Here is an 18650-nt window from a genome sequence, read left to right as displayed (position 1 = left end):
CTGGCCTTCACAAACCTGAATAACTTATGTCTATAAACAGCCTGTAAAACACTGTTTCATGGTGGTCTCTGGTAAGACAGAGCTGTGTGACATCAGAAGGAGGAGAGAGAGAAGATGAAGCATATTTTCTGGTTATGACTCTTTCCCAAGGATTTCCCACATTGTAGCTGAGAGAAATGTATGATTGATGAGGCCAATGTGAGTCCTTGGCATATCAGAATGATTCACAACCAAACAAATTTATGACTTGAATAAGACTATGCAAGTCTATTACGTTTGCAGTAAAATATAGTATTAGAACCTTATCAGAATAATTCATTTCTGTCATCTTGCATTTTGGCTTGTCTAGACACGATTAACCTGTGTGTTTCTAGTTAATATTTGTTCGTATGTGTGCATGTTCATGAGACACACAGACGTGCCAGTCGTCATCAGCATTCCCTTTGCAGCAACACCAAGGTTGGTCATTTCTTCCTCAAGGATTGTCCTCTGCCACTGAGCAGCAGGCTCCCCGAGAAAAAAACTCAGAGACTCTGTGAAGTGAGAAACTAAAATGCATTTTAACAGCTGTGTGTGCATGTGTTTATCAGAGTGACGCAGTGACAGTCGGAGTGCGTCACTGTTCCTGTCAACCCACTGCACTACATGCCAGAGACGCACACACTGGTAGGACCTCCTTAGGGAAGAACCATTGATAAACCTAAGGAGGATGATTTAACTTTTTTACTTATATGTATGTAGTGTTTATGGAAATCAAGATTTCCCTTTAATTAGAATGTTCCATTGTTTCCATTGTGCTGCTCTCTGATTTACCATATCCTAAGGGTGATGCTACAAAGGTCTTGCATTTGACCTCAAAAACTCAAAAAGTCATGCTCACTGATCCACCCGGCTCCCCATAGATGCTTTAATAAATCCCTGCAGGGTGATTTAAAAAAGAGATAAAGGAGGAGGAAGGATAGGGAGGGAGTGTGGAACTCCCTGGACTAAAATGATGGCACAAGAGAAGGAATAGAGTGGAGGGAGGGATGGGAGGGTATTTGAAGGAGGATCGTGTGAGAGCCTCATCCCTCGGTTCCATCAGTGTGTCCAAATATGGAGGCTTCTGCTATTGTCGAGTCCTGTTCTCAAGACCCGCCACCGACCAGGGAGAAAACCAGAGGGTTGGGGGTGGGGGGGGTTGAGAGAAAAAAAAACAAGAGCAGCCAGAGAAAGTTTAAGTAAAAGGCAGATGGCTGAAAAATGAAAGACAGCAGAGACAAGACAGAGCAGCTATAAAAGATAGGTATAGTGAAAGGTGCTGTGAGATGTAAGGTCTGGCAAGACAAAAGAGAAGAAGGTGAAGGCCAGAGCAATGGTTAAATAAAGTTGGACATTTGGAAAAGCCAAGTCTGTGGAAAGGAAAAACAACATGAAGTCTATTTTTAGTGTTGGAGTTGTTTATTTTCTGACTGTTCCAAGCAGCAACATGAAAGTGAAGAATGAGAGAACCAAGTTAGATGGGACTCAAAGGGATAAAAGGACATTCAGCCACTGCCAGCCTTAATTTGTCCATAACTGCTTTGATTATGAGGTTGACTTGAACGTCTCCCCCTTCCTGTCATATTCACACACCCTTTTTCTGTGTGTGGGACCCGAGGGGAGCCAGCGACCTTTGGGTCACTGGGGATGGTTTGATCATGTGGTTGGAAGCTGCTGTAAGGTCAAAAGTCATTTGTCAGGAAGTGCAGAGTACGGGCTGGGACAGCCCTCTGGGGATCGCCTGAAATGTTTTAGTTGAGGCACTCCACCAGCAGAACTTCCGAAGAGGGCCTGAGTGTGTGGGTATATGTGGTAATTCTTGCGTGAGTGTGTGCAAGTATTAAGGGACAGTCTTCCAGGAGTGTGTGTGTGTGTGTGTGCAAGGAGGTGTTAGGAAGGGTGTAAGAACACAGTTCACCTGTATTTATAAATGCTTAAAAAATGTTTTTACGGCCTGCTCTGTGTGCTTAATTAATGTTTTGACAGTTGAATGTTGAGATCCTGTAATTTTTGCATCAGAGCAATGTGTGTTAAAAGTTAGGGAGGCGGGCATGTGATGTGTACATGTGGAATGTGACAACTTGCCTACTCTTCCTCTTCATTCATCTGTGTGTGCATTGATTGACTTATGTGTGTGGAGATATCCTTATATTGCATCTGCAGAAAGTGTGTGTGAGTTTACCAGTTGGGACTGCTTTCTAATCAATGAGGATATTGGTGGCAAAGGCGATCGCTGCAGTGCACTACCTCAGATGAGTCATTCACACAGGAAATGTCAGGTTTGTGTGTGTTTGTTCAAATCTTTCACCTCATATGTCTCAGACAGGCAGGTGCCATATTTATTAAAATGTCTGCATTCTTAGGGTGTGGTATAAAACTTGTGAATAAAAGTAATCTATAAAAAAACAACCTAGGGATTGCAGCTTTCTCTTGTATACAGTATGGGTATGTTTTGATGTTGTAGTAGTAGTAGTTGTCCCCAGCTGAACTCTATCTGCTTCAGCCAGCTGGCCTGGATAAATCAATAAAGCCCACTGAGCTGCATTGAGACTTTAGAGTGCTGGTGTCAGTTTCTTTTTGCAAGTGCTGCCTTCACAGAGCTTGGAGAAGATCAATACTCAAACACACACACACACACACACAGATTAGCTTTGTTACGTCATAGAGTTGTAACAAGCCCATGCACAAAAAGCTGCATACATCATAATATACTGTCTGTTCTACTATCTGGAAAGCACTGTATACACACATTAAACTATGGCGCTCTTTACTGTCAGAAAGCATTTCACCATGCCTTCCAATTTAAGATGTGCTTTTGAGTTTAAACCAAGCTGATCATAAAGTTAAAAAGCTGAGATGGATGTACATAAGGAATGTGGGTTATGCGAGGTATGCTAAAACTTAGTGGCCTTCAAAGTACTCTGGGTCCCCCAACCCCCCTCTCTTTGCCATCTCTGTGCTGTTTGTCTGCCTGTTTTCACTGTCTTGTGTATCAATGTGTCTCCTACTTGTCAGCATTTTTTAGTCATGCTAGGCTAAAAACGGATGGCCACAGATTGTGTGTTTTAGGTCACTGTCTGCTAATACAAATATTTTCTGGAGTTTTTTTTAATTGTAAAATATGAAATTTGATATTCTCTGGCATCTAATCTTGGCCATCTGCAAGCTAGAATCAAGACTTTTATATTACCAAAGACTGAATAAAAGCCAGGCTGGCTCACTGTCATGGTGTCAGCTTAGTTGGACTCCAGAATAGAACAGAGACATTGTTCGAGTAAATAACACCTGTGCCTTTCCTACTTTGGCACGTCAGAATGTCTGCTGTGAAAAGTGCCTTTAGAACACTACTGTTTAGCTCACTTCCTTTGTAGTCATATGTACTGTACTCTGGCATTTTAGTACAAAAGCAGACAAAAAAAGTTTAACATTTTGGGTTAATGGCCACCAGCTTCCAACATCACTGATAAAGGCTGTTGATTAGAAGGGACAGCTTTATTCTCGTCAAACAAATTTATGACCTCGTGCGACCTGCATTCCTTCTTGGTTGTTCAATCATTTATTTTGGTTTTGGTTTGTGACCCTTCGGTAGAACAGAATACAACCATAACATACCAATGAAATTCCCGGAAATCTTATTGTTGTTTATACATTTTTGAGTTTATCTGAACTTCTCATCTTTCTGACTGTGGTTAAACAGTATAATAAGAAAAAAAACTTATGTAAAGAGAAAGAGATTATTGCTGTTTTCAGCACTGAACTGAAATGAACTAGATTATCGAAAAAGTAATTTCTTTTTCTGCTCCAACTTCTGTGAACTGTACTATCCGTCTGTTAAAACGGTCCATAAGAAACTCACTAGACATTAGAAGCCATCACATTCATATGCCTGTACAGAGGTTATCAACTACTACCATGAAGGTAATGAGTGGTACACCAGTAAACCTTTTTCATAAAAGTACATGTTTGCATTGAGGACCTAACCCCAAAGTGAGACTGTGGTTGGCCTAGAGGTTGAGAACAACTGCCAAGTCTTTGCTGTTTCTGGGCCCAGAACAAGACACACAGTGCCCTGGTACTCCCATGATAAGTTCAGTGTTACTTATGCATTCATGATTAATATTATTCATGAAAACAAGAATAGAGCAAACAACATTTTTCTTGAAACCATGTTGGCCCAATCTAATTTTAATCAGATACATAAATATCAGGTTTTGCAGTTATGTTACTTATGGCAGGTGTATTGGTCAGGGCCCAGGGGTTCCCACAGTGAAGTCAATCCTCTTCTCACAAGGAAACCTAACATGAAGCTCATATTTCAGTCCTTGAAAATGGAACGTGAATTTCTGTTGCTGCAACTCTATGTGTCTATGGGGACAGGATCGTCACCATGGTGACCACATAAGGAAATGGTTGTTCTTAAAATATTTGTTTAATATAAGGAATGTGTGTGTTTTAAGGCAAACCACAATCTTCACCTGACCCCTTACTCTTTTTTACACTTAATCTTAACTTTGCTTCATCAGAATCATGAGTGAAAACGAAACAGGCTTCATGATGATACCGTGTGTCATATCAACCAAATGTGTTTTTTGTGAAGATGTGTTGTTGTTTTACCAAATAAACAGCTGCTTAATGAAGATAATTGCATTATTGTGAGTTCTTAGAAAGTTTTACATTATGAAAGATGAGACTTGAAAGGAGTAGTGAGAAGTTGTGTCACTTTTCCATTTTTTGTCCACTCTTACATTGAGGATTTGCTTTATTAGTTTTCTATCATGTTATACACTGACTCATTAAAACTGAAACTATGCAGGCAGCGGAAATAGACAGAGTAAACCACTGCTGAGACACGTGTAATACCTGTGTGTATCTTTGATTCTGTAAAAATGTTGCAAACATTCTTTGGTACACAAACCAACGTACAAACACACCCACACAGCATCAGAGGAGAGATCAACCAGACATAAAAATATGCAGTGACTGTTCTCTTTTTATGAGTAAATAGTTTACATAACAATAAAAGTACTCCTGGACCAACTATGTAATGGCCTAAATTTGCTCCTCCAGTTGTCTCCATGTTAACGAGGTTAGCATCTTTAGTTGTTTGAACAATGAGGCCAGTTATAGGCAGGTCACTGAGTGTTTGGACAGACTGATAGTGGCTGGCTATGAGCCATTACTCTAATCCAGTGTTTGTGTATTTCCTTGTTGGCTCTACACTAGTGTGAACAGGCCAGAGCCTCTAGGCTGATGTGCAAACATAGTTGGTGAAACACCCAGTATTGCATTACTGTCTGCTTGTGTGTGCATCAACAAGACATAGATGGTGATTGGCCGATGGAAGTTTGTCTGTGACAAGCCATTAGTGTAACGTGAAATCTTTGTATTGTTAATGCTACTAGTAACTGGGCATGAGGATGTTTAGTAAACATTAGAATAAGAAGGCGAATTACTTTTTAATTATTTAGTATGTCTTGACTAATTATTTAATACATCACTAGTAATCATTGCAGTTTCTAGGGAAAATGTTTAATGTTTCATTTGGTATGCAAGTTGCTTTGTGATGATCCATTCTAATGTGGAGTTATTTGGTGAACAACAAAGTATTCTTTTTCAAACTTTAAAATTCAGAATGCTATACTGTTCTAATCATAGGGATTTATTTTCATATCCCGTCAGGATTAAAGACCTACCTGATCTCAGGGAGGAAGTCGGATCATGATGTCCAGCAGTGTGGCTGTTCTCAGGTGGGACTGCCAGGTGGGGATTTTGTAAGAGTCAGCTTGTCCTCCTGTCCTCAGCCACGCACACCAGATCTCATCCCTGGAGGGGCGCAGGCTGCAGAACCTTTGCTGCCCCACCAACCACCAGAACGGACAGGGGTAAGAGTATGGGTTCTGAGTAAAGTTAACTGTTTTTAAAGGCTCTCACACTAACGGACATGTATCTTGTTCTCCTGGAACATTCCCGATTGTATTTTTTGACATGCCATTGTCTACTCCACATCCTTCTCCAAACTGTCAACACATAAGTGGTTGTATGTCGTTTATTTATGAGTCAGTCATTCATAATGCGATGTTGCTGTTGCACAAACTGACTCTGTATAGTCTGTTTTAATTCATCAGTGTCTTCCCTTTGTTTCATTTGTCTCTCCAGCCTCCCTGTGTGTTCCACAGTGTGGTCTTGTCTTCAGTGTCAGAGCAGGGTGATGATGTGGCTGTGCTGAATGGCTGCCAGGAAGAGCACAAGACCAGCAGTGCCAAGGTACAACACTCATGCATTAACAGTGACAGCACCAGCACACTTGTCAAGCACCCCTTTAAGCACTGTCACTTAAGCTACTCAACAGTCAGTCCCTACTCTCCTCTGTATTCTGACTTTTCTCCTTGTCTTCATTTGTATCTTTTTTATTATCTTCATCTCCTCCTTCAGTTCATCCCAGGTCACAGCCCCAGGGCAGCCAACGGTCTCCTAAGTCCCCCACTGGATGACCCAGTGCGGGCCAGTCAGAGTTCATTATGCGACATGCTCCAGGAGAAAGAGAAGAAGACCAGCACCAGCACGGGAACTGGCACCAGTATAGGCATGGCCGGAGGCACAGGGGCAGCAGGTACGGGCATGGATCACTCTGCCCTGATCCAACTGCGTGCCAAGAACTTCAGGCAGAAGAGTGACGCCCACTTTGTGGATGTTATCAGAGAGGACAGGTGAGAAAAGAGGTTAAAGGTGGAATTTATGAACTGATAATGTCAAGGTTAAGTGCATCAATACATGTCGTGTCCTCATTGTTTCAATCAGATATCCTTTTATGATGAAACCTTGAACACGCAGGGTGTCTTAAAATGAAATCAGCACTCTAAACCACCACCCATATGGGTCTTCACGTCCACACATAGTAATATATAATACCTATTATCAAATAACATTCTCATATCCAATTCAGCACACAATTTTTAGGTCAGGTATTCCTTTGTGCCATATTGTATTACAGCAGTTTAGCATCAGCTTTCTGTGTGTAGTAGCTTTCATACAAAAATGTTTACAAAGACAGGAACAATTTTACTCTTTTCATTTGTTTCTCTCTTTCCAGTCTAATGAAGGACTACTTTTTCAAGCCACCCATAAACAAGATCAGCCTTAACTTCTTAGAGAGACCTCTAGAAAAGGCCTATCGTAGCAGCTACAAGGAGGAGGTACGCCCACTCTTTTTCTGCCTTGCGTACCAATAAAAACTTCATATTGTGCCCCTTTGTGACTATGATTACCACCCAGCTTACCTTAATGCATAATGAATTGGTAAAGTGACTTCCCATAAAGATATTTGTTGATCACATGGAAGGAAATGACAAACAATAGTGTTAAAATACATTTCTTAAATCTCGGATTGTGTCTCTAAGTGTATGTGTTGTTGAAGGGGTGGAGTTGTAGATTTTGCTTGTAACCATGTTGCCACACACACACAATCTCACACTCAGGACCATTTCCAGTTGGCCTGCATTGACCTGACAATCTTGTAGCCACCTGCTGTTACACCAGTGTTACTACAGAGTTTTTAAAAAATACACTTAACATTCATTTCCTGTAAGATCTCTACAATAGTAATGTAGTTATAATAAACAGCAGCACTATGCTTGTAGTTCCTAACTCAAACATCATAGCTATAGTTTACATATTAGTTAACACATGCCCATTGCACTGGTAGCACAGAATTTGCACTGCTGGTAGCACCGAATTTTGTATGTTGTGAACCTGTTGTATAGATATGCAGGTAGGATTTCTATTGCTTCATTGCTTCATTCTTTCTCTTTAGGTGAAGAACCAGGTTCCGGTGCAGACATTTGCAAGCTCTACTTTCAGCTCATTCCTGGATGTTCTCCTCAGTTGTTTTGTCTTCCTGGCCCTGACCATGGCCTGCTTTCTTCCACCCCTGGTGAGCCCAGCCTCCGAGGACTCTCCTTCTTTTTCTCCTGCCCCCGCAGCAATGGCCCTGGCTCCCCTCGCTGGTCTGCTGGAGCTGGCCTCACTAGTTCTCTCTATACGGTAAGAAGGATAAGAAATATAAAAATGTTTTGACCAATATGCCAGTAACATAGCATTGATGGCTTAACTGCTCACCATTTTTATGAAAAAATGGGAAGAAATACATTTCACAAAACTACTGGTAGACCAATATTGAGCACTAAAACCACTGAAACCATCACAGGTTTGTGTTGTTTAATGTACTATTTGGCTCTACAATGCCACAATGAATTTATATACCTGGTCTAGGTTGACTGGTTTATGTCCATGTTTTTTTGCTGTACTGGTTTAGAAACTGGCACAATAAAATACTACCCACAAGTGTTGTTCCAATAGATGTGTTTTATTTAATTTGTACTGTTTTTATGAGCATGGAGCTATTTAAAATTGAATTAATTTTCACTTTCTGCATAAACACATAAGTGGGCAATGAATCTTCATCCTCTTGCAGAGACTTGGACAGCATTGTTGTGTTTTAATAATGTGTCTTAATGAAGGACTAATGAGAGTCTGCTGCAGTTTTTTCCCTGACAGAGTTGAAAGAGGATGTGGGGGAGTAACAGAAGACGAGAAAATATGTTTTCTCTGTTTCCTGTGTAATTGTAATTTGTTTATTCATTGCACAGTTTTTTTTATTGATTCTGATTCTCATTTTGCTGCCTTCCCTTGACCCTTCATCCTCTCCTCTCACCTCACCTCCCCTCCCATACCCCCCTTTCCTTCTCTTTGCAGTATGGCCTTCTATCTGGAGGAGGTGATGGACTGCACTCGCTCCCTGCTTCTGGTGGTCTCTGGCTGGGTATCTCGTCACGTGATCGGGGCCGTGTTGGTCTCCCTCCCTGCCATTTCTGTCTTGTCCCACCTCACTTACAGTGACCACCCACCCCTTCAGGTAAACATTAGTGCATTTGATTAAGTAGATCTAAACATTTCAAACATTTGCTGTGTTTGATCCCTAACTGACAGACTTGATGCTGCTTCTCAGTGGTACTCACTGCTGCTAATTGTGGTACTTGTGATTTCCCAGCTATCATGATTTCCCCTCACTGGCCTGCTTGCCCATGGTAGTCTAAAGCAATAGATTCATTAGCTGGCAACTGCAGTGATCAGAGCTGTAAAGGGAAAACAGCTAGGAGGCTTCAGGAGACTCTCTCTGTGGACCTTGGCACCAAATATGTTGACATTTCCTCTTCTTTGAGTCCTGGATGTGAGAATATTGAGAACAACCACACTTTGAAGCATTTTGTGCTGCTTTGAGTCAAGGCCATATCCTGCTCTGGATAAGTTTGACTCTGGCCTTCTAGCTCGGAGCCCAAAAGCTTCTTGCAAGATGTGTGACGTTTTGATATCTCGTTTTCCAACACTTGATTTCTCGATCCAGTTCTCTTCCACCCTACTCTGCCTCTTCCCTCTCTGCTCCCTGCATCTCTTCGGGGCTTGCAGATCAAAGCAGTAGTCTCAGGGAGAGTTGTTAATTAGACGTGCAGTTTTCTGGACTTTAATGTCTTTGAAGATATTAAGACCCAATAACAGTGCTACGGGGGGCATGACAGGGAAAGAGGGAGGACATATGTAAGGATGAGAGGGGAAAAAAGATGTTATCCTGTAGTAATCATTAACAACCTGTGAATGTCCCCAAATTACTACCTCTGTGTGTATGAATAGGAGATTGCATATTTCTGAGGCTTTATCTGTGTGTTTCAAACAAGAATCCATTGTATAACCTTGAAAAATATTTCTCACATTAATTTATACTGCATTTGACATTTAGATTTTGCAAACATGTAGAGAATTGGCATCGCAAGATGTAATCATTAAAAAATAAAACATAAAACAAGTCATCGAGATGAACCTTGATTTTAATGGTAGCATTACATCATCCTGGGCTGCTAATTCTATGTTGCTAAACACTAAGTGGTTGAGACATGACCATTAGGAACATGGTGTTGCCTAAGAATGCCAAAAGTGGTTTAACATCATTTTGGTCAGAGAACCCCTGCAAAATGATTTCTAGGTCAACCCAAGTTAAAAAAAATGCTTAGTCTTAAACTTCTTTACAGACAAGTATAGTGGATGATTGTAAGCTCTGATATTGACAGCTCTTTTGAGCTCTAAGTGGCATGCTGCTAGTGAATGTTAAACTAGATCAACCCTACGGTTTGTTGACACAAAAGACATAATTTGATCCACTTTGACCAATTTGTCCTCACTCATCAACAACATAGTGGTTTGAGATCACTGATAACATAATAGTGTTTGGACAGAGCTAGTAGGCTTTAAAGGGTAAAACCCAGAGGAGAGGGGAAAATGTTGGATATAACACTGCTCCGGGCTTTTATCCAGGAAGCAAGAGTACTGAATTGAAGTGTATCATGCCTACTGTAAAAAGACAACATGATGCTTAAAATGACCTTTTGCGTGTTTAGATAGATTACAGTTTGGCACATAAAGGAAATGTGCTTTTGATTATTTTTATTTTTTTTAGAAATCCATAGTAACCCACAACTGATTACATGTATTGTTCCCTTTAATTAAATCACTTCAATGACCACCACCAATGTCCTCCAGGTTACTATGTTCCTGTGTTGTGCCACCATTCTGGCCATCATCCAGTATTGTAACTTCTGTCAGCTGAGTTTTTGGATGCGCTCTGCCCTGGCCACTGCCACAGGAGTTGCACTGCTGCTGCTACTGTACAGTCCATTACACAGGTAAACACACATGTGCACATATACTCTACCGTTCAAAAACTTGGGGTCACTTGGAAATGTCTGTATTTAAGTTTTTTTTCCCAATGAAGATAACATTAAAGTAAACATTGTTGCATGTGTTACATGTGGTAAATGACTATTTTAGTTAGAAAAAGCTGATTTTTAATGCAATATATACAAAGGTATACAGAGGCCCTTTCCAGCAGCCATCACTCCTGTGTTCTAATGGTACATTGTGTTAGCTAATCATGTTAAAGCTAATTGATGATTAGAAAACTAACTAACTAACTAACTGTTAAGTTATGTTAGCACAGCTGAACTGTTATGCTGATCAGAAAAGCTATAGAACTGGCCTGGTGACCCAATATTTTGAATGGTAGTGTATACAGTTAACAAATGCAAATTAACAACATACCTCTCCTTATTCCTGCAGCAGTAAAAAGTTAAAGATCAGTGTGTATTGTGTGTGCTTGTATATGACCCGTCCTTTCTCCTTTTTTTCTTTCAGCTCTAGTAATAACAGCTTGCTAGAACATGGGTAAGTGTCTCGGTGGAAACAGGTTTGATTGGAGCGACAGTTCTCTTTTATGTTTTTCATAACTATATACGTGATGGTATATATATATATATATATATATATATATATATATATATAGATGAGTAAAAGCCAGAGACAGCTACGATATATATCGTAGCTGTCTCTGGCTTTTACTCATCCTCTTTCTTTCCTGGTCTATATTCTGCTGTCGGTCTCTCTCCCTCCTCCTCTATCTGCCCCTGTGTGCGCCTGTAGTAATGGATGCTAAATGCCACTAGTGGTGGAAATAACTCATACAGCTTAGGCAGACTCAAATTTTGTACTAGAGCCACAACTAAATCTTAATTGGGTTTAAAAGTGAAGGGCAGAAGGGTACATTTTTTCTTCTTTCTGTCATAGTTTCTTCTTTTGGAATTGGACACCTGTCAGTAGACAGAGCCACATGCTTGAACTTTCCTATTACTTTTCTATTTTTGTTGTCTCAAGAGAATTCAAAAGTCAAAGTGAGACAGCCAAATTCTCCACATATTTTCCATTCTGTGATGGATCAGTGAGGCCACATGCTCAGTGCTTTAAATCTGTGACACAGTTATCCCTCCTTCCTAGTGTTAACTTTGATACAATAAAACAAGTTGTACACAACATGCTGATGTCAAAGTTGCAATACTTTGCTTGAAAGACTTCAACAGTTTTTGTTTTTCCTATTTGTTTTTTTTCTTGTGTATATTCTCAAGTTAATAACAAATTGCGAATTAATAAGCTTAGTGTTGCTTACAGTAAAATACACATCATATATTCTATTGTACATCTTCAGATGTGACTGAGAGAACTGACATCTGTTGTGTTTCTCTGGGCACCATGTAAATTGTAGAAATGATACTGCTTCTTAAGGCAGACAATAGACAAAATCCAAGTTGCTTTTAATGAATTAAGTTTTGTTTTGAATTCAGTCTAACATGTGTTAACAAAAAGAAGAGCAGGATAAATCTGTGGTTTCAGTTTAAAATATACAAATGCGCTAAGAATTGTATGGTATATTTTTTTTAATGTTATTATTCTGTGGATTCTGTTGACCTTCCTTCATCTTTCAGCTTCCACTTCTCAATTTTCACTCTTTTTTCTCAGACTAAACATCTCTGGGCCAACTGATGGGACTTCAGGATCAAGCAATCAACGGCTTTTTGACCTTTTTGTCCCAGAGGCCATCTTGGCCTTCTTCTTGCTTCTGCTCCTGGTCTGGTTCCTCAACCGGGAGTTTGAAGTTAGCTACCGTCTCCATTACCATGGCAATGTGGAGGCTGACAAGCACCGTGCCAAGATCCAGATGATGCGAGACCAGGCTGAGTGGTTACTGGGCAACATCATCCCTATTCATGTTGCTGACCAACTCAAGGTTTTTATTGCTGTTGAAATCAAAGTAACAGATGTGCTTTTTAAGTTTATCAGAGTAATAATTATCAGAGTAAGAAATGCAAAACAAATATTCTGTATACAAGTTGAATAACTTGTCTCTCTCTGTATGAGCTCACTTTTTTGTTCTTTCCTAATTATTTTCTCAGGTGACCCAGAGCTACTCCAAGAACCACGACAGTGTGGGAGTGATCTTTGCCAGTATTGTGAACTTCAGTGAATTCTATGAAGAGAGCTACGAGGGGGGAAAAGAATGCTACCGGGTCTTGAATGAGCTAATTGGAGACTTTGATGAACTCCTTCGCAAACCTGAATTCAAAAGTGTAGAAAAAATAAAGACCATTGGTGCCACCTACATGGCAGCGTCAGGCCTCAATGTGCGGCATGTGGCTGAGAATTATGAGGACTCTCCACATGCTCACCTGAGGGCGCTTTTCAACTTTGCCCTTGAGATGATGGGAGTCCTGGATGATTTCAACAAGAATATGTTAGGCTTTGGTTTCAAGCTCCGTATTGGATTTAACCACGGGCCCCTGACAGCAGGGGTGATCGGCACCACTAAGCTGCTCTATGACATTTGGGGAGACACAGTCAACATTGCCAGCCGCATGGACTCCACAGGGGTGGAGTGTCGGGTACAGGTGAGCGAGGAAAGTCATGCTGTGCTGAGTGCTATGGGCTTAGAGTTTGACTATAGAGGTACAGTGAATGTTAAGGGCAAAGGTCAAATGAGGACCTTTCTCTTCCCCAAAAGTGGGGAAAGTATATGCCAGGATCGAATGGAGCCGGCTGCTGAAGTTGGACCCTCGTCTGTGGCATCACCTGCCACTAAGACTTCAGGCTCTGTTGCCCAGACAGGGGCTTCTCCTCCCTCCTCCTCTACTCTTATCTCTCCTCAAACCCCTTGCGCTGTAAAACCACCAGAGGCAGGGTCTGAGCCTGTTCCAGCGAAGTCTACAGAAGACAGGGAGGAAGGATACAGGGACGCTGCACACTCTCTTGGGCAGTCTTCTGCCACAGACATTCACACTCCTCCCTGTGAACTTGACCCAGAACCCAGTGTGCCACAGGTTCCCTCCCTGGTGCAGCCTGCTCCTCTCGCACTTCAAGAAGAGGAAGATGAAGAGGAGCCCAATGAGCTAACAAAAATCAATGAGGAGTTTTACGCTCGTCTCTGATCCCTCCTATGCCATACCTATTCCCCTGTCTTGTATCCCTCTGCTGCTCCCTGCTGCTGCCTCTCCAGGACTGATGTCAGGCATGGGCAGGATGTCCTTTCCTTTAGGCAAGCGTCTTTTTTTTATAGAAAAGCTACAATGGCTATAAAATGGCTACAGACATCTTTCACAGAAGTGGTGCCTGAGTGCTAGGGTGGGATAGGCTTGTGTTGAGCACAGCAATTTATAATGGAGAAAAAAAAGAGGGTAAGACGGAAAGGAAGGTTTGTCAATATTGTTGTTTGTTTTTTTCTTAATGATTTTTGTTATTAAGTGCCTTCAGGACTAGAACAGTGAACAAATGAATATGAATACTGAACAATCTTAGATACGAAACATGCTGTGGTTTCTTACTCCATGCTTTTATTTTGAATGCAAGTATTTCTTTTTAAAAGAATCAATATTGTTGTGCCATATCAAATGTTTTAACTTGATCAAAGTCTTGACCTTACTTAAGGGAAAATTGTTTTATATAAGTGCCAGTGCAGCGTTGATGGGCTGAGAAGAACTAAGGGAAGAATGAGGGAATCACATGAAGCAGTGTTAATTTATGTATTCTGCTTTGACATGAGGGCTTAATACAGTATTCATTTGTGCTTGTGAGTCTCACTCTCACTGGGACATGCTACAAAGCAGGCTGCATAGATTTTAAATTGTGCAGCAGCTAAATGCACATTTTAAGCACAGGTCTTGCACAGTGTTTTTGTTTTCTATCGACCACTTGTATTTGGTAGTTATTAACTTTAAATAGCTTTTAAGAAATTTTAAACAAAGTTCCTACAATCAAAAGCACAAGATCTAATCAGATAAGGGAATGTTGATCTGGAAGAAAGGTGGTTTTAGAAAGTGAGACCATCATAAAAGCAGGAAGGCACTTTAAATATACTTGAAGTAATACCAAGAGCTGTCTGAGTATGAAACACTCACCTCCTGGTGTTGGGTTTCGCTGAAAAATTCTGTAGCACAATCACTTCTCTGCTGTCCATCTGTATGCTCAAGGGGTTCAGTCATATTCCCACTATGACCTTTTATTCAGCCAGGTGCAGTATGCTTGAAATAGCAGGATGTTCTTCTATGTTCAGATGCATTTTTAGTATGTTAGCCAGCAAATTTTCCCCGCTCTTCTGTTCAGCAATCTTCTGCATGCAGTGGATGGTCTGTTATGTGACTGACCTGCCAAAAGTGCACAGATAGACATTAAAAAGTAACAACACAAAGAAATGTGGCATCAGCCATTTTATTAAAAAATATTACTGTGAGAAGGTAAGCTAGTTGTGTGTCCCAATTGGGATAGACTGAGCTTCTAGCCTCCTTTTACCTCAAAATAAGTAACAGGTTTTATGTTTTTAAGTGTCAGTAAGTGAAAGACCACTACCAAAGGTGTGTGTGTCTGCTTCTGAGTACACAATGTCATTTACTCTTTCCGAACACCAAACAGCTCTTAAATATATAGCTCTGTTTTTAAAATAACACGACAATATCCTAAAACAGCTGTCATATTGGACTCTAGGCAACTGTAGAGTAATGACTGTAGGCCATACTCAAAAAACCATGGTGATCATAGTCACACCATAAGTTCACCCCAAAATCTTTTTGATTATTTGGATGTAATTTGCAGTCTTTCGGAATTCAAACAAGGATTGTGGATTTTCCTACGTAAACAGGTTATAATAGTGGAGCACCACAAACCCAATGCCATTTACTTCTGTTATACTGGAGAAAAGGCAAACGTCTACGGATGATATCTCCAAAAGTTTGCAGGTGACAGAAAACCAAAAATTAGGAGAAGAAAAAAATAGAAAAATATAACTTAGATGAATACAAATATGAATAATTGATTCCCCTAAAGCACCATGATTTACCAGAAATAGTTTGATTCTTGAAGGCTTTTCAGCAGTGGAATTGATGTACTGTTGAGCCTTAATGGCAAAAGGAACATGTGGTTCTATGCTGAAATGTAAACATGATGTGTTGCTTCTGATTGGGCACGGTATCACCCAACATGTTATTTATAGGCTACAGTGGGGTGAGAGTTTGATACTCAGACAATTTCAGGTGAAACTTTAAGTGGGACTGTGAGGGACAATCACTGTGTAGTTCTTGGTAGATGATAGGGAGATGGTCCACATGCAGATCAACTACATTTTCTACAGTACTGTGTGTAAAACCTCAAAATGATTTCATGTTGCCTTCATTGCCAGAAGAAGAAAAAAACTTTGGTCAGTCCATCACTATAGATTTCTTCAACAGTTCAGTGTTGTCTGCCTTTAGCTGTGTGATTTGCTGTTAAAGGGGTGGGATGTCCTTTGATCCTGTCACAGCCTCTTCACTGAGGGGCCGAGGGGCTCTACTGTATCAATATAATCGTGCCACTTTAACTGAGTGATCTATAGGTGCAGTGCAACCTAAACTAGCTGATTGTTTTGTGGTGCCTAAAAGTATGACTGTATTTTTGAGTATTTTGGTTTTCAGAAAGTTTTTTATTGTGCTGTTGTCATAATGAGGATAGATTATGATTGTATGTTTGAGGAAATTATGCTCATTGTGCAGGTTTTGCTGCATTTCTTTTGACTAATTCCATCTATTGTTTTGTTTCTTTCTGTGTGTATTATGTGTGTGAAAGAGAAGTTTAACTACAAGTTTATATCTTGGAAAAGATGCAAAAATTAGTGAGCAAGGCAACGGTTTCGCTCTTATTTTGCCTCAAATTACAAATTACATTCATACAATCCTGCAAACACATATCACTGCCACATCTTTTTGAAACATTTAGGTTAAAGGTTAATCTTTCCAGAAGTAGATGTGCCAGAGACAAAAAGAAGGAATCCTCTCTATTTATGTAGCCTTTCCCATCCGTAGCATTTATTTGTTTACCTCTGCCATTGTGCACTCGTAAGTTACGCAACCGGTGCCTATTTAATTTGGAATATGGGTGTGTAAGCTGAGATAAATAACCTGAAAATCCAAAGACGTTTCTCCAGAAGCTGTCATTATGACTAGACACATGTGGCATCTGCTTTAATGGCCAAAAAATATTTTGCTTCTAAGCTGATATGTTTTGATCATATTTGCACCACAGCACTCAAAAGCTGCAGAAACAAAAGAAAAGATCAGCCTTATATTTATTTTTATTTTTTAAACAATCCTTATATTTTGTGGCTACCCAGTAGTACCAGAGACTATTAATTGCAGATCTGAAGCGTAGGTATGACTCCACAAGTTGATGGGCACGCCGCCTTTCCAGCAGCACACATCTGTACACACTCATAAATAAAATATTAAAGTGAACACTGCTGCCTCTGTGATCTGTGGTGCAGAAGGGGAAGATGTGTTTGATCATGTTTGCATGTTTGCTAAATACTATTTAGCACTATACTCTCAACCCCCCCCCCCCCCCCAATTTCATTCTATCTCCCAACATGCAGAACATTCAAATCACATAGCATTGCTCCAATGCACTTTTCCCCTTCTCTGCGTGATAGATAGTTGATGTGCAATTGAGAGAATGAGCAGTTAAAAACCAGCAGCACTGAGGATATATTTCAGTCATTCATGTCATCCTTTTTGTTAAAGAAGCGTGGACGGAGAAGAGTAATCACACAGAAAGGCACAGAGCGTCAGCACTTGTTAAAACAGCATTGCCCAATCACTCTTTTGAATGGTGACAGCTCCATGTCTACTCATTGTGATTTTTTTACTAGCAAAAATCAACCCGTAAGTGTTTTTGATTACACTGGGACAAAACTTAAAGACAGTGTTTGTTTGATTTAAAATGTATTTGTTCATGAATGAGATGTATTATTATGTATGTTTTGTGCACATTACCCGTGTATCATTTATCAACACATGATCATAATCTGTACACATTTGCACAAAGCACTCGATGTTTGTACATATGCAGTTATTTTGTCACATGATTTTTTTTATACATGTGCATGTGTCAGATTTTGTCTGAAAACAATGAAAAGAGACACGTATTATCAGATTGATTTAATGTGTGTCTATTTGCGCAAAAAAGTGTGAGTTATATGATTTTATTCCTCTTTTTTTCAATATGAGAGAAATAAATCTCAAAGCAGAAAATCTGATGAGCGTACTGTGGCGTTGAAGTAAAGATTTATGCACATAATGACTGACTATGAGACCTAACTGTAATTTTATTTTGTGTTTCATTCTGCACAGGTTTGATCGAGCCTATCCCAGTTGTTAATGGGCTTAAGGTGAAATTACTTTTATATCAAAAAACAAAAAAATAATAGTTACAGTGTGATACAGCACTGAAGGAACCAGAATGAATTTATATCAAATCATTTAAATAAGTAATAAATAATAATAATATAATTACATTATGTATATTAATAATATTTCTTTGTTAACATATTTATATATACAAAAGGTAGGCTATAAAATAAGAACTTGGCCTGTTTGTGCTCTTTAAATTAAAGGAATTGATAACTGCACCACCATTATTTTTTCTACTTGTCCAATCAGGTATTATTTATTAATGTTGGAAGTATCTGAGCAATTTAATACATGAAATAACACAGAACTATAATTGATGAGTAAATATGTTTTAAGGTTTTAGGGTGTATAGTATAATATAAATGTAACTATATTGTGCTTTCATTAGAAAAAAAAGTTTTAAATTAATGAAATGGTTTTAAATTGCTTGTGTGTGTTTGTGGCGGTGCTGTAGCGCCCCCGGGGGTGGACAGAGGCGGTGTTTTCACGTAG

General features: G+C 39.8%; 1 protein-coding gene across 1 annotated transcript in view; it reads left to right on the top strand.

Moving 5' to 3' along the window:
* The window catches only part of LOC114432631 (adenylate cyclase 9), a 30489-nt gene extending 12487 nt beyond the window's left edge, over window positions 1-18002 (top strand). Inside the window, exons 2-11 of the mRNA XM_028400769.1 lie at window positions 5701-5903; window positions 6178-6285; window positions 6454-6728; window positions 7112-7214; window positions 7832-8061; window positions 8773-8932; window positions 10609-10751; window positions 11260-11289; window positions 12415-12682; window positions 12849-18002. Coding sequence (XP_028256570.1) covers window positions 5701-5903; window positions 6178-6285; window positions 6454-6728; window positions 7112-7214; window positions 7832-8061; window positions 8773-8932; window positions 10609-10751; window positions 11260-11289; window positions 12415-12682; window positions 12849-13877 — 2549 coding nt within the window. The 3' untranslated portion in view covers window positions 13878-18002. The remainder of the gene's footprint in view (window positions 1-5700; window positions 5904-6177; window positions 6286-6453; window positions 6729-7111; window positions 7215-7831; window positions 8062-8772; window positions 8933-10608; window positions 10752-11259; window positions 11290-12414; window positions 12683-12848) is intronic.
* The last annotated feature ends 648 nt before the right edge of the window (window positions 18003-18650 follow it).

This window comes from Parambassis ranga, chromosome 1 (genome assembly GCF_900634625.1).
Source record: "Parambassis ranga chromosome 1, fParRan2.1, whole genome shotgun sequence".
Lineage (NCBI taxonomy): Eukaryota > Metazoa > Chordata > Actinopteri > Ambassidae > Parambassis > Parambassis ranga.
Note: the sequence above shows the minus strand (reverse complement) of the source record. Positions and strands in the feature narration are given on the sequence as shown.